The 25,935-nt window shown below is 41.3% G+C and overlaps 1 protein-coding gene across 1 annotated transcript in view; it reads right to left on the bottom strand.

Annotated features, from left to right (window-relative positions):
* The window catches only part of DCTN2 (dynactin subunit 2), a 767,074-nt gene that overhangs the window by 720,722 nt on the left and 20,417 nt on the right, over positions 1–25,935 (bottom strand). The window contains 1 exon segment of the mRNA XM_044083609.1: positions 11,418–11,486. Coding sequence (XP_043939544.1) covers positions 11,418–11,486 — 69 coding nt within the window.

The following is a 25,935-nucleotide window of genomic DNA, read 5'->3' as shown; positions in this document are numbered from 1 at the left end:
TACATACCAAAAGGGGCATTGTACTCAATGACAAGTCTGACGTATGCCGAAGAGTAATGAACAATAACTTCCTTGGACTTAAATGCCATACCTTTGTTTATACGTTGTACAACATAGAATGATTTCCTCACTCCTGTAGACACGTGATGTTCAAAGGGTAGATTACTGTCTGTGTGTGCCACTAAGTCCCCGACTACTGGATCAACTCTAAGGGGTGTGATATCAATGTGATAGTTACGAGGGATGGAGGACTTCCTGATACTATTATGCAATTCCTGGCATTTAGTTTTAGTCCTTGGCTCTGACACCAGTTGTTTTTCTGCGTCAGCCCATCCTGGAGAACATTTGTGTCAGTGTGGGATTCAATGACAGCTCCTAATTTGCAATCATCTGCAAATTTAGTCAGCCACAGACCACCGATATTGGCCTTGACTTCAAAGTAAATGCCAAAATGGAGCAGTCCAAGGACTGATCCCTGAAAGACTCCATTTGTGACTGGCCTCTTTATAGAGGCGGACTCCCCAACTCTAACTTCCTGGGTCCTGTCTGTGAGCCAGATGGCTATCCACCGGGTGACATACGAGTTTGTACCTAACCTCCTGAGTTTGTCAACAATGCCCGAGTTGGGTACTGTGTCAAATGCCTTGGGCAGGTCAAGGTCAGTGTGAACCTTTTTTCCCTCATCCACTGCTTTGGTAACTTTCTCAAAGAAGTCCACCAGGTTAAGTATGCATGATCTGCCCATGATGAAACCAAACTGGATTGGGTCCAGTATATGGAAGTTTATTGCATCTCTGTTCATCATTTCCTTGCTAATGGTGGGAGGGGTATATGTAACCCTACTGGCCAGTGTGTGCCCGCCATAAAGCCCAGCAACCTTGGGTCAATAAGCTACTGGCCAGCCGGTGTCTAGGTGTCCAGCCTGCATTATCTGGAACAGCTCTGTTGAGCGAAAGCTGGATGTAAAACCAACCAACCTGCCAAACATGAACTAAGAACTTCTGCGCTTAATGTAGGTTCACTGATGGGACGCAGCTTGGAAGTGGATGACATGATGATACGGAGGAAACTAGACATCCTAAGTATCCAAGAGACAAGACGGAAGGGCAAGGCAGTGCAGCACAGTCACTTGGCTTGAATCCAGACTCTACTACTCAAGAGGGGGGGCTAATGTAGAAGAACAAAGGGGATATCCACAACTGTGGGCAGTATAAAGGCATCAAACTCCTATCGCATTGCATAAAAGTTCTGGAGAGGGTGATAGATAAACGGATATGCAGAGTAGTATAATGTAAGATGGGAGAGGAGCAGTTTGGATTCAGATAAGGATGCAGCAATGTTTGCAGTGAGACAGGTACTTGAGAAGAAGCTAGAGATCAGGAGAAAGTCCAACTGGGCATTTCTAGACTTGGAGAAAGCATATGACAAGGTCTCAAGAAAGCTGATCTGGCCAGTATTGCGGTGGGTTGTAGTCCCAGAAACACTGGTAGAATTAGAGCAGGCTATGTACAAGGGCCCAATGACTCAAGTATGAACAGTGTTTTGCCTCAAAGAGGGGTTCCCAGTGGGAGTGGGTGTACACCAATGTTCAGCTCATAGTCCACTGCTGTTCATACTAAAGACGGACTACATTAGCAAACGGGTCAGAGGGAACAGATAAAGTTGCTGTATGCAGACGATGTGACATTACAGGCAGACTGAGCTAGAGCTTCAGTTCTGTATTCCATTCTCCTATTCTTTGCTGATGGCACATGGGATGAAACTAAGCACAAATAAGATGGTGGTAATGTCAGCAAACTGGGGAAATCAGAAGAAGCTGAGAAAAGAAATAGAAGGGAAGACAGTGGAACAGCTTCAAGTATCTGGGAGAAGTGGTTGAGGAGAAGGGAAGTCTGAATGAAGAGGTCGAAGCGAGTATTAGGGGGGCTGCAAACAGCCCCAGGCATAGAGTTTCAGGTGTAGTCTATGACAGAAGAATGCCAAAGAAGCTGAAAAGTAAGGTGTACAAGACAGTGGTGCGACCAATACTACTGTATGGTACAGAAACCTGGGCAGTAGACGTAATGGAAATGAAGTGCCCGAGAAGTGTAGTAGGATGCACACTACGGACAGACGAAGAAATGAGGACATAAGAGAAGAAGCCAAATTAGCTCCAATTGCAGAAAAGATCAAAGAGAACAGATTATGGTGGTTTCGACATGAGTGCAGAAAAGCAGAAGACAATCCAGTGAGGAAAATTTGGGACAGACAGGAAGAAGTTAAGAGGAAGCGAGGACATCCAGCAAAGAGGTGGATGGATTGTGTGAAAGAAGATCTGCGACAGTCGAGCATGAATGTTGAAGGCGGCAAGATTGTGGCACTGAAATGAGAAAGTTGGCGACATGTAGACAAAATGGGAAAAAGGGGGCCGATGATGATCATCATCATTTCCATGATAATTCTTTCCATGGCTTTACACAGAAGACTAGTGAAACTCATGGGTCTATAGTTTCCAGTGTCTGTAAATGGCCCACCTTTAGGCAGAGGGATGACTGCTGTTCTCAATTCAGGAGGCACAAAACCTGTTTGGAAGTTGCAGTTAAGCAGTAATTCCAGAGGCCCTGATAACTCATACTTCATGCTATTCAGAAGGCATCCTAGGATATTGTCTAGGCCCACTAATGTAGTGTTCTTGTTCTTACAGAAAGCATTACGGACCCGTTTCTCTAGTGATAGTAGGGGGAGTTATATTTTATGTTATTGCCTGAGGGAAGGTTAAGGGGGAGAGAGGGGTAAAGTTTGAGCTGAATTTATCAGCCAAGAGGTTTGCTATATCTTTTGGTTCAGTATAGACAGCTCCAATTTCAGGAGCTCTGCACACAACTGTGTATTGCCTTTGAGATTGCGGACATAGCTAAAGAATGCTTTGCGATTGTCCTTGGCCATCTCAGACTTGGCTTTGGTAGATTTTAATGTCCTATAAGTTATTTGTTTAGTTTGACGAGAGTGCTTTTATCCTGCTGGGTGCTGCACCTTCTATTTTTTGCATTTATTTTATTTTCTTCCTTCTGCTATACAGGCTATTGGTTTTGCAATTCCACCAAGGTGACTTTTTTTTTTTTTGAGTTAGTTCTGTACTTCTTCCTGGTGGGTACAGCTGCCATTATGCAGCTATTAACATACCTGTACAGGGTTTCTGTAAACAGTTCTGCATAGGCAGCAGTTTTCTCAGGGTTTATGGGGTCTTGAAATTTTGCCAGGTTATCACTTAATAGCAGGAGGTTAGCCTTAGAATAGTTCCTGAATATTCCAGGTTTAACTGGGGTCCAGCTTTTATTTTTACTTCAAAGGAGACCATTTTGGTGCATTAACCCTGTGGTCCAGGAAGTCTGTGTTTACAAAATCTAGAAATCTCTGTGCCTACATGTTTGGTGTCATATAGGATTCCCAGTCAATAGCGGGGTAATTAAAGTCACTCATGAATATGGTACTGGGTTGGATGGTTAGCGTTTCTAATAAGTTTAAATACAAGGTATGGGTTTCCTGGGTCATAGAGGGGGACCTATAGCTTGCAAGGAAGTAGAATTGCATTTTGCATATGGTGATATGAACATGGAGCAGCTCAATTGCATTGTCCTGTCTGACCAGCTTTGAAGTACATTTATTTCTGATGTAAATAGAGACACCTCCATCTTTAGTCCCTGCTTGTGCAGTAGCTGTTCTAAATATGTGGAAGGCATTATAACCTTGAACTGCTGGTGTCTTCTCCGCAGTTTTACACCATTTCTCAGTGACCACACAAACATCAGAATTCTCTATGGTAAAGAGAGCTTCTAGGGAGTACAGTATTTTCTTTAGTCTCCTGAGACATATTCCCCACATTTGTACTTGTATTTCCACTATTGCGAGTAACACAATTACATCTATCAATATTTCAATAACTACCAAAACATGATTGTGAGTGTGTGTGCATACATTATATTATACACACAAATAAATAAATTATATATATATATATATATATATATATATCAGAGAGAGAGAGACACACACAAACACCGCAGTGGTGCAGCGGTTAACGCTGTTGCCTCACAGCAAGAGGCTCTTTCGGTTCGATTCTCAGCTGGAGTTCCTTCCGCGCGGAGTCGGCATATCCTCCGTGCATTCGCGTGGGTTTCCTTGGGTACTCTGGTTTCCTCCCACACTTCAAAGAGTTATGTCTGGAGTGTTCCTCTCCATACCTTCACTGAAAAAAGGCTCTGTCCTAGTCGGACTTTCCCAGTCAACAAATGTTGAATAAATTAAAAAAAAGAAATGTTTATATATATATATATATATATATATATATATATATATATATATATATATATATATATATACACACACACACACACACACACACACAATGAGTTTATATATATATATATATATATATATATATATATATAAAACACTTTATAATCTCGAAATACTGATATTTTGAATTTCAGTACTTCAAGACTATAAAGTCGAAGTTTGAAAATAGCTAAAGTGCATAATCGCGAATTCGAATATCTCAAATTCGCGGTTATGGCTTTACGCTACGTAATGTCTGGGATTGTATGTGGATGGTGTGCAGTGCTGTGTGTGGATTTAGGTGTTATGTCAGGTAAGTGAGTGTTTTGTAAGGGTTTTGGGTGGGAGTTTGACTGTATGCGAGTGTGCTGATATGTGTGATGTGTGCATGAGGGACTGTAAAATATGTATATGTGTGTGTGTGTGTGTTTGCTTTTGTTTACTGTTTGTGCGATCTCGGAGTTAGTATATGTAAGTGGGGGTGTGTGTTGCAGGTTTGTGGATGTGTGCTGTTTTGGTGTTGTGTGGATTCGATTTCATGGTCTCGAAAAACTGAAATTCGAGATTATGAAGTGAGTGTATATATATATATATATATATATATATATATATATATATATATATATATATATATGGATTCCGTCACTTTGTTCGAAGTTTCACTACTTTGAACTCCACTTCACAGAGTCCACTTGTTCTAAGTAGTGAAACTTCGAACATTGACTTCGGCAGGCACACTATAGCACGGAATGGGAATATTCCTTTTTCCCTGCTGTAGTGCAATCTTGGAGTTGGTATATTTAAGTAGGGGTGTGTGGGGGGCACAGCCCTCCACATGGGGGTGCAGGGGGACTTGCCCCCCCTGCAAAAACATGTCTTAGTGTTTTTTTTTTTGGGTAGTAGACTTCAGCAAAAGTGCACTTTTGTTTAAGTGGACTTTCGCTGAAGTGTAGGGTCTACTGCTTTATTTCGCTGAAGTGTAGGGTCTACTGCTTTATTTCGAAGAAGTGTATTTTCGATGATAAGCAGTAGACCCCATATCTCTCTCTCTCTCTTATATATATATATATATATATATATATATATATATATATATATATATATATATATATATATATATATATATATATATATATATATATATATATATATATATATATATATATATATATATATATATATACTATATACACACACACACACACACACACACACACACACACACACACACACACACACACACACACACACACACACGGGTCTACTTTGTCTGGTCGAAGTTTCAATACTTCGAGACCACTTGTTGCAAGTACTGAAACTTCGAAAACAGACTATGGAAATCACAACACAGCATGGAATGGAAATATTCCCTTTTCCTCGCTGTAGTGTGATCTCGGAGGTGGCAAATTTAAGTGGGGGGCACAGCGCCTCACACAGGGGGTGCAGCAGGTCTTACCCCCTGCAAAAGATTTTTTTTTTTTTTTTAATCAGCTGATCTGGCGACTAGACTTCAGCAAACGTGCTCACACACTCACGCACGCACAGTGCGTCTCTACAGATGCATACACTAGTTCACAATTATACAGCACCCCCATGCCTCCCCTATACTTCCCTGTACTGTGAGTACACCTATAGGAGTGAAAAGGTGAACACTACCAAAAGAGAAAAAAATAATTCTGCCATGTTACTCATACGAGTCACCAACATTTCAGAGAACAACAGCTCACGGCTAATTAGCAAAATCACTCTCCCATCTGTCTTCCTCAGTGAAACCATTCAGCATACTACAGCCCCTGGCTAGGGGAAAACCATTGCAGAAGACTAGTGTCTCAATCAGAATGGCTTACTGAGATGTAGCAATCTTCCAAGTTAAGGCTTCTGCATTGTGCTAAGCATTTCTAAATCCCAGGGCCTGTTTTAAAATGAGGATGTGATTAGTGAAACACACGAGTGCAACACCTCTACACCCTGTAGCACAACTGAGAAATGCATCTGAGCCTGGAATGCAAAGATCCCTTTTATCCAAACCTGTATTCAGTTGAGAAGAGGCAAGGAAATTTTAGGGTAAACCACATCCCACACACAATATATTCTATCTGGAAAAGAAACAGCAAGTGCAAACATATTTTCTTTCTTGCATTCTTTCCAAATGTTAAGAGGCCACAAAAAAAAGATATCACCCATGATTTTGTAATGAGCTAGAATGTGAATAACCTCTGCACTAATATTAACCTGATATTTGCTTTTGTTTTCAAGTTATACAAGGTATGCATGCATAAAAATGCCATGCCATTCATTTTACACACAACTGAATGCTGGACATTTGTGGTCTTAGTACCTTGCCACAGTTTGTTTACAAGTTCCTTGCATTAGTTTATTACCAGTGGAAAAATATGAACTTTTTTGCTCATTAAATAAAGGAACTACTTATGTCTTAAACAGTACTCTGTTTATAAGCATCTGCATTATGAACTAAATTATTAATAGTTATACTCACAGTACCCTATTATCATGTTTTGCTTATTCACGTTTGCTACAAATGGAGAAAAATGCCTTTATTAAACTGCCTACACTAACAAAAAAAAATCTACATTTATTGAGCTCTTCTTTGCTGTGCAACCCAGTACTTTCAGTACAAATGCTCATAGAGGTCTATTAGGCTAAGGACTACAGGGGCTTTTTAAAGCCTAGCCATGCACCCGAAATGCAGCTGACAAGCGCTGGTACCCTAAGGTTCTTTTAAGGAGAACATGTAGGCTAAGGTTTTGGTAGTCAAGCATTTACAGACTGTCTCTATCCATTAGAGACATGGGTGCCAGCCCAGGGGTGAATTTCTGATTCCCCATACACTGGTCCAAGTTGCACTTGAATTTGGTTAGGGAAATATCTGCTTCAAGTCTATGAGAAGCCAGTTCCAGAGAAGGGGTAGCCTGAGACAAATTCCTGTCCCACCAACATGTCCTATTTAGGTTGCAGTCAAGGTTCAAGTCCCTAAATCGGGTAATTCTGATGTTATTTGTTTTGCAGTTATTCACAAGCTTCATCTGATTGGTCTGATGAGGGGCAAATACATTCAAACGATGACTTCCCTGGACCTCTGTGCCATACTCCTGCTTACAAGCTACACAACAAAGGGCTTCCCTACCATATATACATGATGGTCGAAGGCCAGGTTATTGTATACATGCATCCCCTGACTACTGTGTCTACTCTTGTTCTGTGCTTATTTCTGACAGGCACAACTGTCTTTATGCAGCTATTAACATGATTGTACAGGGTTTATGTGAACAATTTTGTAGAGGCAGCAGTATTCTCGGGGTCTAGGGGGCTTTCAATTTTGCCAGGATATCACTTAATAGTAGAAAGTTTGCTTTAGAATAGTTTCTGAATGTTCCAGTTAGCTGGGATCCTGGGTTTTAGTTTTATTTCAAAGAAGACAGCTTTAAAGTCTGACCTTACCACAGAGTACAGGCGTTCTCCTGTGTTAGTGAGGACCACATCCAGTATGCCTGCACCCCTGGTAGGTGCATGAACTACCTGGTCCAGGATGTTTGTGTTTACTGACTACAGGAATCTAGGCCTGCAAGTTTGGGTTCATACATGGATTCCCAGTTTATAAGTCATAGATGCATTCCCAGTTTATAAGTCATAGATGCATTGAATGGTGAGTGTCTTCATTAAGTTTAACTATGAGTTATGAGTTTTCCAAGTCACAGAGGGGACTTATAGCTTTGCAAAGATATGGTATCAGACTTTGTCTATGGTGATTTGGATGTGGAGAAGCTCAAGCACATCACACTGTTTGACCAGTCTTGAGGTACGTCTGCTTTTGAGGTAATTCGAGACAGCACCACTTTTAGTCCCTGCCTGTGCAATAGCTTTTCTAAATATGTGGGTGGCACTGTATCCCTGCCCTCCCAGTGTGCTCCCCGTGGCGTTAAACCATGTCTCATTAACTGCACAAATGTTTGCATTCTCCAGGGTGAAGAGAGCTTGGAGGGAGTTAGTGAAGAATTTAGAACTCTTGGCATTGAGCAATAACTCCTTTTTATTTTCTTGGGTTGGTTTTACCATGTCAGATGATTTATCCGTTTAGCTGTGCCTTAAAAAAAAAAAAAAAAAAAAGCCACTAATGGGCAAGTACAATGTTTTTCCCAATATTTGAAAGCCTAGAGGGGACAGGTTAAGACCATCCCTGGCAAAGCAGCATGGACCGTTGACCATATCTCCCCATGCTTACAAATGCTGTACCACCTTCACTCTAAAGTTATCCATTTTCTGTTCATACTGTGGCATCATCTTTGGAGAAAGTAGGATGCTGCACAATGCTAGGCTCATACTAGTCTGGGACACAATCGGAGAGCTCCATCATGTCTGTCTTCATACAGTCCAAGAACGTATGTCTCAGGTCATTTACACCCACATGGACCGAGACTGATTCATACCATACTGGTACTTGTGGTCCAACGACCTGAGAGCATGCAAGATCTGTCGGATCCTGGCCCCCGATAGGCAACTATGACTTTCTCTTTACTCAGCCTGGTGAGTAGGACATCTCTGTGCCGCACAATGGAGTCTCCTATGACTAAAATACTGGGTTATATGGTGGCTTGTCTTACTGGCTTAGAAGATGAGGCATCATGAGATGTGACTGTGTATGCTGTGGTGGTTTTTGTTTTGGTAAAGTTCTTTTGGGGTTGCTGAGATTTGTTGTACGTTGATTGTCTAGGAGATCTTTGTGCTTTAGAAAAATTACATTTAAGAGCTCAGCATATGTGGGTCTGTGTGTCTGGTCCATATTGTGTGTGTGGTAGGTATAGGGTGAGCATTGACAGCTTGATTGGTATTGTGAGTGCTTGAATGGGAGAGCTTTGCCTCTGGTGACATTGTTTAAACATATCTTTCAGATACCTTATCCGTTTTTTTAAGAATTAGTCAGTTGTCAGCAAACATGAGGCAACTGCTCCATTTTCTCTGGACGCCCACATCCACCAAGCTGAATGCGAAGATAGCAGGAAAGTTCACATCCATGTTTACAGACCCTTTTTATGTGAACAGAAGGTTGCTGTAAGAGTATACAGCAGACTCAGGCACATACAGTACAAAACTTGTGGGGTCGGTGCTTGACACTGCGAAAACTAGTTGCTCTTTGTCCAACTGAGTATTGGCGGAAGTGTAAGGGGTAGTTTTATAGGGAAAATGTCAATTCTAGCTACCTGTGTCTATACAAGGCATTGTTAAAACCAGCTGTGCTATGATCAGTGTCAAACAAATGCACCAAATTTATTGAAGGAGAGAAAACAGACTAAATAGACTGAACAGCCCTTTGGCCAATTAAAAAAAAAATCTCATTTAAAGCCTGTATGATTTCCACCTTACACTGACCAGGCTACCATCTACTGCCACTAGAATGCAGTCCCGAGTCTTCTTAATGTAAAACCACTTTTCAGTTATCTCAAAGTGAATACTATCTGGACAATAAAACACACCTTCTAAATGTCTACAAAGCAGAGACACCACAGGTTCACATGTTAAGTGCCAAGCTAGCTGTCCTTGCAGACCACTTTAAGCCTAGCCAACTTCCCTTTTTTGTGCTGGAAATAAGCAATCCTATTCGGTTAGAAATTGGCCTTACCCATACCATGGTCATTAATTACAGTATATACTATCCCTAATGAGAATAAATGGGGTCATACATTGGTAATTTGAGGGGAATCCGTGCATGGGATAAAACATTTAGACCAGCAACAAGGTCAGTGAAAAGTAATGGCCCTTACAATAATAAGATGCAGAAAAAATACAATAAATTCTAAGATACAGGAGCAGTACTCTTAAACAGTGCAAACATTCCATTTAAAAGTACTTATCTTTGATAGGATAGCATTACATTCAACTCAAACTAGTTTTCTAAACTGATTTAACTGAATATAAACATGCACTGATACAGTACACCTGAATATGGCGAATACTGCTGATGTAATTGCAATTGTTTACATTTTAAAAGACCCCAATGATGAACTGCATTATGCTGGATGGGTGTACAAAAATACAGTATCAGGTACTTATAATAAGGATATGTTTTTATGCCATATATTAATAAGTTCCATAGTTATGACAAAAATACATATACAATACAAAAAATATTTCATGTTTGTGCATATGATTGTATTAATGTGTATGTACCCCAGACACACACACACACACACACACACACACACACACACACACACACACACACACACACACACACACACACACACACACACACACACCAGTATTAGTGCAGTACATTCACTGCCCTTCTGTAAATGTGTACATCCATCTGGTTGATATGTTAACACACAGTATTTTTTGTGCATGACAATATTCTATTATGCATTATGTTTTTTTTCCCCAGGTTTCCAAAGAAGAGACATGTACAGCCCTTTCCTGTAGTAGGAAGGAAAATGTAGCCAAATTACTTGGTTTATTTTTAGATTCATAGATTCATACTAGACTAACTGCCCTTGTGGGTCATTTTAAGTCTAGCCAAAAGTGAGAATCAAACCCTGCACCTTGTGTTTGTAAGGTAAACACCATAACCATTAAGCCAACCTCCCACCCTAACCTTATGTAAAGGTTCTAAAGGCCTTAATTGCAAACATCACAAAATGTGAAAAGTTTCCTGCCCACACTTCCCACTCTTTCATGAATAACAACTCAAACCACAGCCCACTTCAGTGTGACAGATTAGCCGATTCAAAAAGAAAAAGATATTTCCAGGAAGGACAAAATGGGATGCCGAAAGACTAAAAGACAGAGACAGGAATCAACTGGACTACCCTGCATTCGTTGATGTGTGGTATTCCAGGTTTCCAAACAAAGGGAAAGAAAATAACTCTGTCACGGAAAACTTAGTAGCAACATGATGTTTGCCTTTGGTGTTGGTGTATGGCTGCATGATGCTGAAGGGATTCATGAACATAAGCTCTGACCTGCAGCACAAACATAATGCGAAAGTTACATTATCAAGAACTGAACCACTCACCTATGAGGTCAGCCTGGTACACACACACTTGTACATTAAGTTTGAATAGAATGTTAGAAAAGGAGTGCAAACTTACTGCATCAAATTCCACTTGTTCATCTTCAGGCAAGTCACTAGTCTCATATACATCAGGTTCATTCGTGGCCTGCAAAGAAACACAAAATGTTAGAGAACTCACAATGTTAAATTAGCTCCGTACAACAAAACCTCAAGTACAAGTGGACTTTTTATGGTGGAAATTCTTCCCAGGGAAATCGCATAAAATATAAGCACAAAAAGATAATGCGTTTGTGAGCAATTCTGCCTATTAGCCTCCTTTATGCAAAGCTATGAAGGTTGCTAACTGACCTTCTTCCTAACAGAAGAAACTGTAAAACAGTAACAACTCGGGCATAGGGGAGAAATCAAACCACAGCTGAAGGCACATCATTAGAAATGGCAGACTAACCCTTCTGAATGGCATCATATTCCCTCACTCTAAAAGAACAGAAAAGGAGCTCAGAAATGACTGATATGGTAAAGTATGGAAGGAAATGATGCAGCCTATGGATATTATCCCCCTTATCCATTTGTCCTGTTTAATGGCCAGTCATGCAGGAAGACTGAAGAACAAACAAACAGTCTCCCCTAACTACCACCAGAGTAGGACAGATGGACAAGGGGGGGGGGGGTTGTGCTACGGCAGACACTCACATGGGAATTATGCAATCCCATCTCCTGGTGACCACCTCTTCCTCTGGGCAGGCATTCTGATAGAAAGGCACCATGGCCCTGTTGGCCTGTTCAAACTTAATACATCTGCTGTTGGCTCATTCATTGGTAGTACATTTGCATCAGACTCCTTTGTTACTAGAAAAAGGTTCACTGAGGTGGTGGAAGTCTCATGCCAGAGGTGAGGGCCTATACATCTCTCACTCTACTGGAGTTTGTCCTAACATTCAGTCTGAAAATGTCAGCAAGTCCATTACCCTAAAATCATTATGGTGGACAAGCAGCTCCTTTTGGATGGCTCCCTTTTGGTGGTTGGCACCATCACAATAAAGTCAGCGTGGGAAGCCTTACCCCAATAAAGTGTGTCCTGGGGGGGGATGAACAATACTGACCAGCTTACCCTAGCATAGGCTCAGCTACATTGGGTCCTCAAAGTCCTTTCCATGATCAGGTTTTTCACATGGTCCACGAGGGGTACTATACAATACATAAGCAGGGCAGTCTGAAAGGCCTCTAGTAGGATTTCCTCTTCAAGGAATGGACGTATGGACCAGAATTCCCTCTGCCTTGTCAATTTCAATATAAGCCCAAAGTTAGGGTCCTCTGGAAGGGATTGTGAGGAACCCTTCCCCTCAATGAAATCTATATCCTGGATGGGGGACTCACACATGTAGTCAAGGTGCCATACTCAAGTTCTGCATTCCTACACAAGGCAGACAAATGCAAATGATTCCATCAGATCAAACCTCCCTGAGTAAACCAGCAACAGCTCCCGACCTCAGAACTCATGACATAAATTAAACAAATCAGTGACATCCAAATTATGGGCGGCCACAGTGGTGCAGCGGTTAGTGTTGCTGCCTCACAGCAAGAGGTTTTCCGGTTCGATCCACGGTTGGGGTGCCTTCTGTGCGGAGTCTGCATGTCCTCCCTGTGGTGGCGTGGGTTTCCTCTGGGTGCTCCGGTTTCCTCCCACATCCCAAAGACATGCTGTAGGCGGACTGGACACTCTAAATTGGCCCTAGGCATGAGTGCGTGTGCCTTCTGTGGAAGGTTGGGCGTCGGGCTGGCAACTCAACACCATAAAAAAACTCCACTGCCAATCATGAGTGGACAGGTGATCCGCTGTGGCAACCCCTAACTGGGAAAAGCTGCAAGAAGAAGAAGAAGAAGAAGTGACATACAAATTATAAACTTCAGTAAAACCATTAGCAAACATAGGAGCACAACACTTACATGGTCTTTAAGTCACAAGTTGTTCTCCCTTCAGTAAACTATGTTACACCCAATTTAAGATTAAATCATCGTAATCTAATCTATTCTCCTCTAGCAAAATCAACCTCATCTGGCATCACAGTTATTTCCAAGTGTTAATTCTGAAAAAAAAAATGGATGGGGTGGGAGGTTGGCATAATGGTTAAGGTGTTTACCTTACAGACAGGGTGCAGGGTTTGATTCTCACATGGGGTAACTGGCTAGGGTTAAAATACAAGGGCAGTTAGCCTAGTACGAACATATGAACCTATGGAAGGATCTAAAATATATACTATGAGAGCAGTAAATTTATTCTCCTGCATACAGAAAGCAGTACGCAAGTTAAAACAACACTGTTTAGTCAGTCAGATTTTAGAACACATGTCTTTGCACTGAAGAAGGATTGTACCCGAAAGCTGTATGCTCTGCACGTTTGTACGTTTCATTAAAGTTTTTACGAGCATTTCTTGGTTTGAACTTGTGCTGTCTTTCTTATGATACACCACATTTAATAATGTTTGTACTTCATACAAAACTAAACTTTCTCTTTGAAGCAGTGGACAAAAGTGATGTTGCACTTGAATAAAATATGGAAGAAACACAGAATAATTATAGAAACACCAGTCAAGTTTGACTGCAATATATTACAGCACAAAACCATCAAGTAAAATCAAACACAAAGGAAACAAGTAAAGACTATAAGAAATAAGAGAAATAAGCAGGAGCAAAAAGACAGGATTGCAATCAGGGAGAAGTGAAAGCAAGATGAATAGGCCCAAAACAATCTGGGGAAAAAAGGCCAAGGTGAACGACCCAAGCCCAGAGGTACTCAAATCACAGAATGGACGGAGAAATTTTCAACTCTGTGGGGAGAGGGAGAAAATTTCAACTCTGTGGTGAGAGGGGGCAAAGGATAAAAGATCCAGTTCAACAGGGAAAACCTGGAGAGGAGAGCCGTGCAAAAGCAGAGATGAAGGGGGGAAGGCAAGTACAAAACTAAAAAGAAGGAAATGAACAGACTGAAATTGATAACCTGGAACATAGTGGGCTCCACATCTGATCAAAAGGAAGAAAGTACACAGCAGAATGAGAAGGATTTGAAGGGATAAGGTACTGATCCAACAGATCAAATTAAAGGTAAAAGAGAAAGGGAAGATCATTAGATCACCATACCCCAAGGGGGAAATGGACAATAAAGCAGTGGGTGGGAATAGGGAAGTAGCCTCCCTTTTCAGAAGGGTACTAAATGTAGCAACTTAGGTGCAGGTAAGTGGGCAGAAGACAAAGATCATTTAACAAGGAGGAATAAATTAAAGATGATGGATAACAGGTGATTTTTATGCACCAAACAATGGGTTCTTTGAAGAATGGAATTAGATAAAAAGGGCCAGAGAGGAAATCGCTGGAGGGGACTTCAACGTGATGCTAGATACGAAGAACTTAGGCTCTTTGGTGAAACAGTACACTACAAAGACGAAAACAGACCTCAAACGAACATGAATGAAGGAGAATGGAAGGAATGTCACCCTGAAAATGGGGAAACATTTACCAGAAACTATCTAATTCAAGCTAGTGTACTTGGACAAGATAACAGGTAAAGAAAAAAAAATTAAAATAGTGGAGGATATAGGAATACAGAAAAGATATACATATCGGGCCATGCAGCAGTAGTAATGACAATTTGTACAGACAGGGAACAAAGAGGGACTTGGATGGAGCTGGCCGCTTCAAGTGGAAAGATCAGGAAAGGAAGCAACAGTTAAAACACTGTTAGAGGACGCTTGAGAATACTACAGACAACACAGAAAAGTGCAAACACTGAAAGGATGGAATCAAAGCAGCAGTTATGGAGAAAATCATGAAAGAAGATGGGTGGCAAAGGAGGCAAGATGAGAATGAGATAAAACTAGACGGAGAACTAAAAAGGAACATATGGAGGAACGGTATAAAAAGAGACACATTAAGAACAGAGGAAGCAATAATAAAAAAAAACACACAGAAGAAAAGGTAACAACTGCCATGGAAGCACAACAATGATACTAGAATGATTACTGGTGGATAACAAAAAACGGGAAACGTCTAGCAAAGAAGTATTCAAAAAAGAAAAGCGGAGACAGTCATTAAACATTATGGGTGAAATCAGTGAGGAGGATAGCAGGGGTTACAGAAGGCTTTATAAAATGCAACCAACAAATATAACAGGAAAAGGAAATCTAATGGGAAGTCACACAGAGGACAGGAGAGAAGTACAAGTAAGAGGAATACAGAGAGAGAAAGTGAAAGCAAAAATCATGATGGAGATAAACAGAAGTGATGGCAATGAAAGACATAAAGACAAGGGCCCCAGATGAATATCCTGTAAACTTCTTAATAAACACAGACAAAGGAGATGATAAAAGTCCTACAAAACAAACTAGAGGAGATTCTGCCAAGAATATAGGAGGGTCAAAATGGTTTTGAGAAGGGAGCAGAAAAGAATCAGTGGGCCCTAACAGAGTTCATGGACAGAGGAGAGAAAAAAATGGGGCTACATTGGCAGGGATGTTTTTTTTTCCCCCTTGACCTACAAAAGGCCTTTGCCACACTCAGATAGGAATTCCTCTGGAAGATACGTGAAAAAAGACAAATGGCAGAAAATGTATGGGACTGATAAAGGCAACTTACTGGATGTTTCCCACCTCTACTATAAATTAGATATTGGACATTCCTCCCAGTCCCATCACATCACCTCATTCTACTGGAGTACAGCGAGATCATTTGGGAAGGCACACCCCCTTAATTTCTTAACCTTAAATTATTTTCTGTTTCCTCCCTTATTACTTAAAAATACACTTTATTCAGCTTTAACTGTATTTGTGTCTCTTCCTACTTTATTCTGCTTTTGCTGCTTGTTCTTAAAACTGTTAAACTGCATTTACTCTGCTGCATTTATTACTGTTAGTTAGCAGCTTGATTAAACTGTAATCGTTATTCTAAGCCTCTTAGTTTTGGTTTAAGGACTTGGGCTTCAGGCTAGTTATTTTACATTAAGAAAGTTTGTGGTCTACACTGTTTGTGGGAGGAGAGGGTAGCCTCTGCCCTTCTAAACTGGGAATTGCTGGGTCACGGCTTATTGTGCCTGTTATTCTAAGTGTCTTTGTTCCGGTTTAAGCACTTGGGTTCCAAACCAGTTATTTTAAATTAGGAAGATTTGTGATCTAAATTCTTGTGGCAAGACAGGATAGCCTACACCCTCCTAAGCTGGAAATTGCTGGTTGAAGGCTTATCGTGTCTGTTACTCTAAGTGTCTTAGTTCTGACTTATGTACTTGGGCTCCAAAACCAGTTTTACATTAAGAAGGTTTGTGGTCTTGACTCCTGTGGCAGGACAGTGTGGACTACACCCTTCTAAACAGGGAACTGCTGGTGAATTGCTGTTTTATTTAAATTTTATTTTTTGCTCTTGTGACTAATTTTATGCAGCTTGAATTTCCAGTATTTCGGCATTTTATAGCATAGGCCAGATTCCAACTTGCTGAATCTAGACTGTTTGGTATCACTTAAGCACTAAAACCAGATCTTCACTGAGAAACTGAAAGATCCGAGGCATCCGTTACTTCCAAATAATTATAAGTGTCTGGTTTTGCTCTTGTATTGCACTTTTAATGTGTATTTGCATTCTAATGTCGGTTTGAACCATTTTTACCACATTTTACTATATATTGTACTAGTTCTGCTGTAGCATAGCCCATTTCCAGGTTTGTTGTTTCTGGGTCTGTTTTGTAACTTCTGCGCATAAAATTCAAGCTAACTTTGTTGAAGGCCATTCTGCACCCTTGTGGGAGGAGAGTGCTGTCTGTGTCCCATCTAAATTGAGGGCGACTGGACCAGACCTCAAACAGAGCACCTTTACTGGCTAGTTTGAGTTAAAAAAGGTTATTTCTTGTTTTATTTAAGCCCTGTGTTTGCATGTAGTGCACCATTGTGCACTGCCGCGTACCAGTGGCTACCGTTGGTGGTTACAGGTGCAAATGTTTTGCTTGTTAAACTTTCCCTTAGCACTTTGCTTGTGGTCCTCCGGAGGTTTTTTGCGGCCCTGCTCTACTGTCAGGTGGAACACTAAGCCTAGCCTCAGAGGTACCAACACAACTCTCACCTACTAGCCATTCCTAAGTGCGATCTCTTTTCCTGACCATATAAATTTACCCAACACTATGGATGGACAATTTTCCACAGTTTTTCCAGCCAGCCTGGTCGACTTGGGCATCCTAAGACAGTGTAGCAACTGCCTCATGTTCACCAATAACCCTCTACTCCTAGTCCACACAAACTCAACATGTGAGAGATGCAACTATATTAAAAACCATGAATCCATGCTCTCTGATGCCAATCAGTACATATTACAATGAGGAGGTTGTCAGCATGCATATCCCACCTCCTACTCCACCCAAACCCACAATCGCACATACCTACATATATGGAGGGCCTCACCAGAAACATACCTAAACACCAGAGACCTTCGAAACACCAACATAAGCATGCTACACATAACATTTCCTCTGCAGAACACAATACACATAATAGCTCATGCACCACTGTCACTCCCTTAAGGCAAAACACAAAACCAAACATATTATTCATAGGTGATTCCATCGTGAGACACAGATGTCTCTCTCACCAGGCTGAAGAAGGAAAAGGTCACAGTCAGCTGTCAGGTGCCAGGATACGCCATATCACACATGCACTTAAATCTCTCAACAACAGGTACTCTTATGACTCCGTCATAGTCCGTGTTGGTGTGAACGACATGAGACGTACCTCTCTGGACTATATGGAGGAGACATGACTGAGCTCTTAGATGAGGTGTCTCAGGCAGGTACGCTCCTAGCCTTAAGCAGCATTTTACCTTCACCTAGGATGATGCCTCAATACAAACAGAAAATGACAGACTTCAATAATTGGCTTAGTTTCTGGTGCTATTCTAAGGGAATCCAGTATCTCTCACCCTGGGATGACATGATCAACAGACCTCAATGCTTTGTCAGAGATGGTCTTCATCTATCACCCCTTTGATTTCAGCTACTGGCTAAGGCTCTTGCCACCCCCATAGTGCCTTTTTTAGGCAGTGTCTTAAGGACAAAATTCCCGATGTAAGAACTCCATCTACAAACAACCTCAAGATTATACTGCTAAACGTTAGAAGTCTTAACATGAAACTGCACTCACTGGAAGCGGTCCTCACCCTGGATGATGCAGTTATTTGTGCGGTCACGGAGACCTGGTTCAAGGCTGTGGAGAGCACTCCAACTATACCGAGTTACACCTCCGTCCACATGTTCAGACCAAAAACTGAAGGCATGAAAACTAAAGGAGGCGGTGTATCATTATTCATTAAAGATAAATACACCTCCACATTGGTTGAATAGTAAGATTCTCTGGAGATACTTGGGTGCAATTAACTGTTGGTAGGACAGTTTGATTCGTTGGAGATACTTCAGGTGCAATTAACTGTTGGTAGGACACCTGTTCAAGTCACTGCCAGCTACAGAACTCCCTCCATGAATCAGGACACCCACTTTGCCTATTTGAATCTACTTGAGTCTATCAAGATACTGCCAAACACCATGGCTTTGGGCAACTTTAACTACCCATCCATTGACTGGGTAAATTACTTATTCTTAAACTCACTTGGCCAAAAGCTCCTCGACTTTAACTCCAATGCCCTGGACCAGCTGGTTGGCACCTCTATAAGGGGTGCCAACATCCTGGATCTGGTGCGTACCAATATGTGGGACCACTGCGGCACCCCCACTGTGAGGTTTGACCACAAATCAGTCTCATTCGAAGTAACTGTCACATCTGACCCCCCCCCCCCCCTCCAAGCAGCAGCTAAACTAAAAAAAACTTCTCCAAAGCAGATTATAACCTCTTATGGGATGGTATGGCTTCACTGCACTTCCCCCTTCAGATGGAACTGGCAACTATGCAGAGTTCTACACCAATACTTTATACAAACACCTGTATTACTGCAGTGACTTAGCTGTACCCAATAGGACCAAAACAAGCTCCTCAAGGAAGAGCAAACCTGCCTGATGGACAACTGCCATTAACAGGCTTTACAATAAGAGAAAGAAATTGCTATCCAAGTTTAAGAGGGAGCGATCCCTAAACTGGAAACATTCCCTCCTCAGCTTAAACATGCAAATCTTGTGAAGTCCTCCAAAGCAAACTACGAATCCAGATTAGCTTCCTCAACTAAAAACAACCATAAGGCGTTCTTTACTTACATCTGTAAACTAAAAGGAAAGGCCCACATTTGCGCCAAACTGGTAGTTAATGACACCACATATACTGAGCCTGTGGACATAGCTAACCTGTTGGACAACAAGTTCTGTGAAAACTTTACTCCTCTGTGCCCATCACATATACCTCATGAAATCCCTACCACCTGTCCCCTACCTTGCACCTCTAAAGATCAGATCATAAACGCCCTCTCTAAAGCCAAACACACAGCAACTATGGGACCTGATAACACTCCAGACTGCGTCCTACACAAGCTCCAACTAGAATTAGCAACACCACTGGGTACTCTTTTCAGTCACAGTCTAATCACAGTCTTCATCTCAGCTGAATGGAAAATGGCCACCATTACTCCCCTACACAAAGGTGGTGGTTCCGCTAACCACGGGGAACTACAGACCTATTAGAATGACTAGCCTTATCTGCAAGGCCATGGAGTGAATCATCATGGATCTGATCAACAAAGACATAGGTAATCTCCAAACACTTGACCCCACTCAGTTTAGATTTTTCAAAGGGAGAGCATGCCTGTTGCAGATCAGAGTGCATGTGCTGTGTGCACTGTATCTTTAAGAAGCATGTCAAGGGCAATGACTCCAGAAAAAAGATATACCCTCCCTGCACTCTTCCCTCATCAGGCCAATAACGAAGTACAACATCCCTTTTGGCATGTACCCTTCCAAGCACTTGCAGCAGTTGAAGAGACCACAAATGTTCCTCATAAGGAAAATTCAAGGTCTTCAGCATCTGTCCTATGTGGATTGTCTGAAATCACCGTCAATTTATTCCGTTTCATACGGACTACTCAGAGGAGATCTCTGCCTTGCATGTAAGGCAATCTCTGACCCTGCTTTACTGGAAATGCTGCATATATGCAAGTCAAATGGTACACGGGTTACTCGGTCTAAAGACCTTAACCTGGTATGTGACAATCAATAGAACCTCTAGGGGACATATTTGTCCCCCAGCGGTTACCACACCTTTGGAACAAGCTCCCACTTCATGTCAAACAAAGGACCTCATTGACCCTCTTCAAATGCAATCTGGACGATTGGATGCGTAACTGTAAATTCACCCCGGGGGTTCCACCTGTGTGCCTCTTGGACAAACACAATAGGTGTTGATTATGGAAATAAGGGTAGAACTTGGCTAGGCTTGTAAGGACCCTAGGGCCATTAGCCTAGTAACTTCCTATAATCCTATGAGATGGAAATAGAGGTAATAATCAAAACTGTACCTCATTGACTGCAATTGGACAAACACTCCAAGGTGCATCAGTAACAATCAATAGTTTGAAACAGTTTATTGGTTTAAGAGCTTTTGTCTCAGAGACTTCACCAGAACTGAAACTGTAAAGCAATTACCACTTAAAACCTAAGCACCAAGTGGATTTTTTAGGTCAACTTACATAGCTTCCTTTCTCTTAAGCGAGACCAAACCAATGCCCAAATGCTTAAATAAGTGCAAAGAAAATTTTGTAGAAGTCAACAACTTACTACCAACAGCAACAATACATCTCAAAAAACACATATAAATGTTATATACATTAATATCATTATCATAAATACTAAAATATCCATATCTTAATAAGTGATAATAATTTAAAAAACATACAGAAATGTTTCAAATGTTTATAAACTTCATAAACCATTCACTGAAATAAACTCACTAAAATTTTGCTGCCCTTAACTTTAATACAGGTGCTAGGGAGACCACTTCATTTGATCCTGGGAGGGTATGTGTATGTATCCTTAACTGCCAGAGCAGCTCTCTATATTCAAACAGGGTTTTCCACTGTCCACCCCTTGGATTCTAATGAACTTGCTCAATCTCCTAAAACAGAAATGAGCTAGACTTACAACATAATGTATACTTATAAAGTGCATTAGTCATTAGCCGTTTCTTAAACATAATTATGATATTTATTCATGATTTCAGTGCCCTTTTGGTCTTTCCTACCTAAAAAAGAAAAACATTCTGAACAATACGTTAAATAAACTACTCCTTTTGACCAACAATTAAAATGGCGACTCCCCTGGAGTGTTTTACACACAGCATACATGTTCAGAGACTCTAAATGGGATATGTAAGGGCATTGTTTACACATTCCACACCTAAATGTTCCTGGGAGACAAAATCTACCCCTTTACTTGGGACAAACGACAACAATGTTGCCCCAGGAGAATCATTTAATGAAACCAACATAGGGTGGCCGCGGTGGTGCAGCAGTTAGCGTTGGCACCTCACAGCAATTAGCGTTGGCACCTCACAGCAAGAGGTTCTCCGGTTCGATCCTCGGCTGGGGTGCCTTCTGTGCAGAGTCTGCATGTCCTCCCTGTGGTCATGTGGGTTTCCTCCAGGTGCTCCGGTTTCCTCCCACATCCCAAAGACATGCTGTAGGTGGATTGGACACTCTAAATTGACCCTAGGCGTGAGTGCATGCATGTGTGTGTGTGTGTGTGTGTGTGTGTGTGTGTTTTCTGTGGAAGGTTGGGCGCCGGGCTGGCAACTCGACACCATAAAACTCCACTGCCAATCATGAGCAGACAGGTGATCTGCTGTGGCGACCCCCAACTGGGAAAAGCCAAAAGAAAAAAGAACATAGAGGACTATAATAGGACATTTGTTTTAGAAATACAGTCAACATTCTAGGGATATGCAAGGAATTATTCTAAAACATTGTAATATTTTTTCCCCAAATGCCAAACACCAAACACTTTACACGGTTTCTCTAAATCCACTTTCTTCACATACAAAAGGGGAGAAAACATTAACAACATTTTGGAAAGAGAAAAGAATAACAATGATCATAACATCTATGGAATTTTCTAACAGGGAGGAACATTTAGGTGTAGAATGTACAAACAATGCTGTTACATATCCCACTTCGAGTCTCGGAACAGACCTACCTTGTGTAAAACACTCCAGGGGAGTCACTGTTTTAAATGTTGGCCAAAAGGAGTAGTTTATTTAGCTTATTGTTCAGAATGATTTTCTTTTTATGTATGAAAGACTAAAAGGGCCTTGAAAGCATGAATAAACGAGCATAATTATGATATTAAGAAGCGGCTAATCGCTAATGAACTTTATAAGCACACACTACATTGCAAGTCTAGCTCATGTCTGTTTTGGGTGATTAAAAAAGTTGATCAGAATCTGAGGGGTGGATGATGGGAAACACTGCTGGCAGTTGAGATTAAATGAAGAGTTTTCCCTAGTCTTCTTCTTTTGGCTTTTCCACGGTTAGGGGTCGCCACAGCAGATCACCTGTCCACTCATGATTGGCATGGAGTTTTACGGTGTCGAGTTGCCAGCCCGGCACCCAACCTTCCACAGAAGGCACAGACACACAGACACAGACTTATGCCTAGGGCCAGTTTAGTGTCCAATCCACCTACAGCATGTCTTCAGTATGTGTGAGTAAACTGGAGCACCTGGAAGAAACCCACGCAACCACAGGGTGGACATGCAGACTCCGCACAGAAGGCACCCAAGCCAAGGATCGAACGAGAGAACCTCTTGCTGTGAGGCGACCACGCTAACTGCTGCACCACCATGGCCACCCAAAGAGTTTTCCCTAGTACCTGTATTAAAACGAAGGGTAGCAAAACTTTCGTGAGTTTTTCTATTAATTCATTGGGAGTTAATTTCAATGAATGGTTTATGAAGTTTATAAACATTTAAAACATTTTTGTATTTTCATTAGATGAACTATTACTTATTAGATATGGTTCTCTTAGTAGTCATAGTCAATGATATTAATGTATATAATACTTATGTGTTTTTTTGAGATGTACTGTTGTAAGTTGTTGATGTTTACAAAAATTGTTTTTTTTACACTTATTGAAGTATTTAGCCATTGGTTTGGTCTCCCTTAAGGGAAAGGGCGATGTAAATTGATCTATCCATTCACTTGCTGCTTAGGTTTTAAAAGTGGTAATTGCTTTACAGTTTCAGTTCTGATTAAGTCTCAGTTTGAGACAAAAGTGCTTAACCAAAAAAAAAATATTTCAAATTACTGATAGTTACTGGTCAACCTTGGAGTGTTTGTCCGTTTGTGGTCAGTGAGGTAAAGTTTTGGTTACTGGTAAATTTTGTACCTCTACATTACAGCTTTCTATTACAGAAATACAGGTAATGGTAAACAGAGAAGTTTCCATGGCACTAAATGAGGTGAGGATCTCGGACAGCATGTCCCCTCTGCTCAAGGCTCATCATGCTATATACAACATGGCAAATGAAGTGATAAAAAAGTTAAAGGTAAGGAAAAGAGTACAGTCAAGTTTCATAACGTACGCAGATGACTGTATGCATATGCTGCTTTATGTTGAGATGACCACAGATGAACTAATGTCAGTGTTTGCAAGGTTTGAAAGGACCACAGGGCTTAGATGCAACTAGAAAAAGACAGTGATGGTCAGGATAGGAGAGGGAAAAGTAGGAGTTGGACACATTCAGGAGAGTGAATGCCCCAAATATCAGAGAATATATGAAGGATACGCATTAAGTGATACAATATAAAATAACTTCGAGAAGAGAAGAAAGAAAATCTATGGAATACTAGAGAGAGGGGAGAATACTAAAAACATACACACAGGCAGAATCATCAATGTGATTAGAATGAGGATTCTTTCAGTCATAACACATACACTAAGAAATAGGCCAGTGGACCAAATGGAGACCAAAAGTACAGCTGTGTAAGACCTTACCATAACAGTAGATGTCCTACATCTTACTGCTGCAATATTCTTTACTCTTAGGATATCCTGCCAAACATGGCCTAACATCTGGGTAGTATACCAAAGCCTTTACACCATCCAGGCATCATATGTCAGACTCATGTCCTACATGCAAGGTACTAGGTACATATGTGATGTACGGATGTCTAATCCCCTGAACTGAAGTGCTCAGGAGAACCAGGTGAACCCCATTGAAAACAACAAACACGCCCATCCAGCAAAGGAATAAGAAGGAGATAAGAATGAAATAGGAAACCCCTCAGCCAGCAGTAGGGCAACAGAAAATAATAGGGGACAGGAGAGAGGGATCAAAACTGCAACACTGAGAAGTAGGACTCTGCTGTTATAGTAAGATCTTGTACATCTTTACTGTGTTATTACTAATACAGCATTCTTCACTCTTGGAAAAGTACAAACACTACTATAAAATATGGGAGGAGGAAACCTCCACAAACCCATGAAGGATAGCCTTGTCATTTCCAGAGCCATGGCAGGATTTGCCATTAACTTATCGTTTGATAAAAGTGTGAACAGAAGACCCAAGAAGCAGCCTTCAAAATGGATCTAGTATCCAGACCCTTGAAAAAAGCACCAGAAGAGGCAAAATGACCACAAACAGAAGAGGAAAGCTGCTTACCATGAAAGGAAGAACAAAAAGAAACAGCCTTAGAAATCCAGGAGATGGTTTGCTTAGACACTGCCAAACCCAATTTCCTGGCATGAAAAGAAATAAAAAGTTGCTCGAATAAGACAAAACATATCAGAAAATGTAAGCAATATCAGAGTTGTCTATGTAAATCCAAGGTGTGTAGGACCTTCTCACTAGAAGTCATCATCCTCCTCCTCCCCCCCATTTTTTTTCCTACATGGGGTCGGTGCGTCACGTTAACTGTTCCCACCTCTCTTGATTCAATGCCACACTCATGCATTCTTCACACAATCCATCCACCTGTTTGCTGGATGCTCTTGTTTCCCTTCTTCCCCTCTATTCCAAATCTTCTTCACCAGATTGTCTTTTCTGCCCATGTGCCTGAACCACTGTAATCTGTTCTTTTTGATTTTTTCTGCAACTGGAGCTACTATGACTTCTGCTCTTATGTCCTCATTTCTTCGTCTATCCCATAGTGTGCATCCTACCATCCTTCTCAGGCCCATCACTTCTGCCTTCCTTGCCTTTACTGCCCAGGTTTCTGTACCATACAGTAGTACTAGTCACACCAGTGTTTTGTACACCTTAGCTTTCAGCTTCTTTGGCATTCTTCTGCCATACACTATACCAGACACTATATGCCAGCTGGCTACAGCCCCTCCGATTCTAGCTTTGACCTCTTCATTCAGACTTTCCTTCTCCTCAACCAGTCCTCCCAGATTCTTGAAGCTATTAACCTGTTCCACTATCTTCCCTTCCATCTCAATTCTCAGCTTCTTCTGATTTTCCTAATTTGCTGCTATTACCACAGCCTTTATCTGTACTTAGTTTCATCCTATGTCCCTTCAGTTTTTCATTCCATTCCCCTATCCTTTGCTGAAGTTCTTACTCAGATTCCACTTATAATGTCACATCTTGTTAACCTGTCCCCTCTGATCTGTTTGCCAAGGTTGTCCATCATCA

This window comes from Protopterus annectens, chromosome 9.part0, assembly GCF_019279795.1.
Source record: "Protopterus annectens isolate FY-2018-M chromosome 9.part0, PAN1.0, whole genome shotgun sequence".
In the NCBI taxonomy this organism is placed as follows: domain Eukaryota; kingdom Metazoa; phylum Chordata; order Ceratodontiformes; family Protopteridae; genus Protopterus; species Protopterus annectens.
This window is presented reverse-complemented; position numbering and strand designations above follow the sequence as displayed.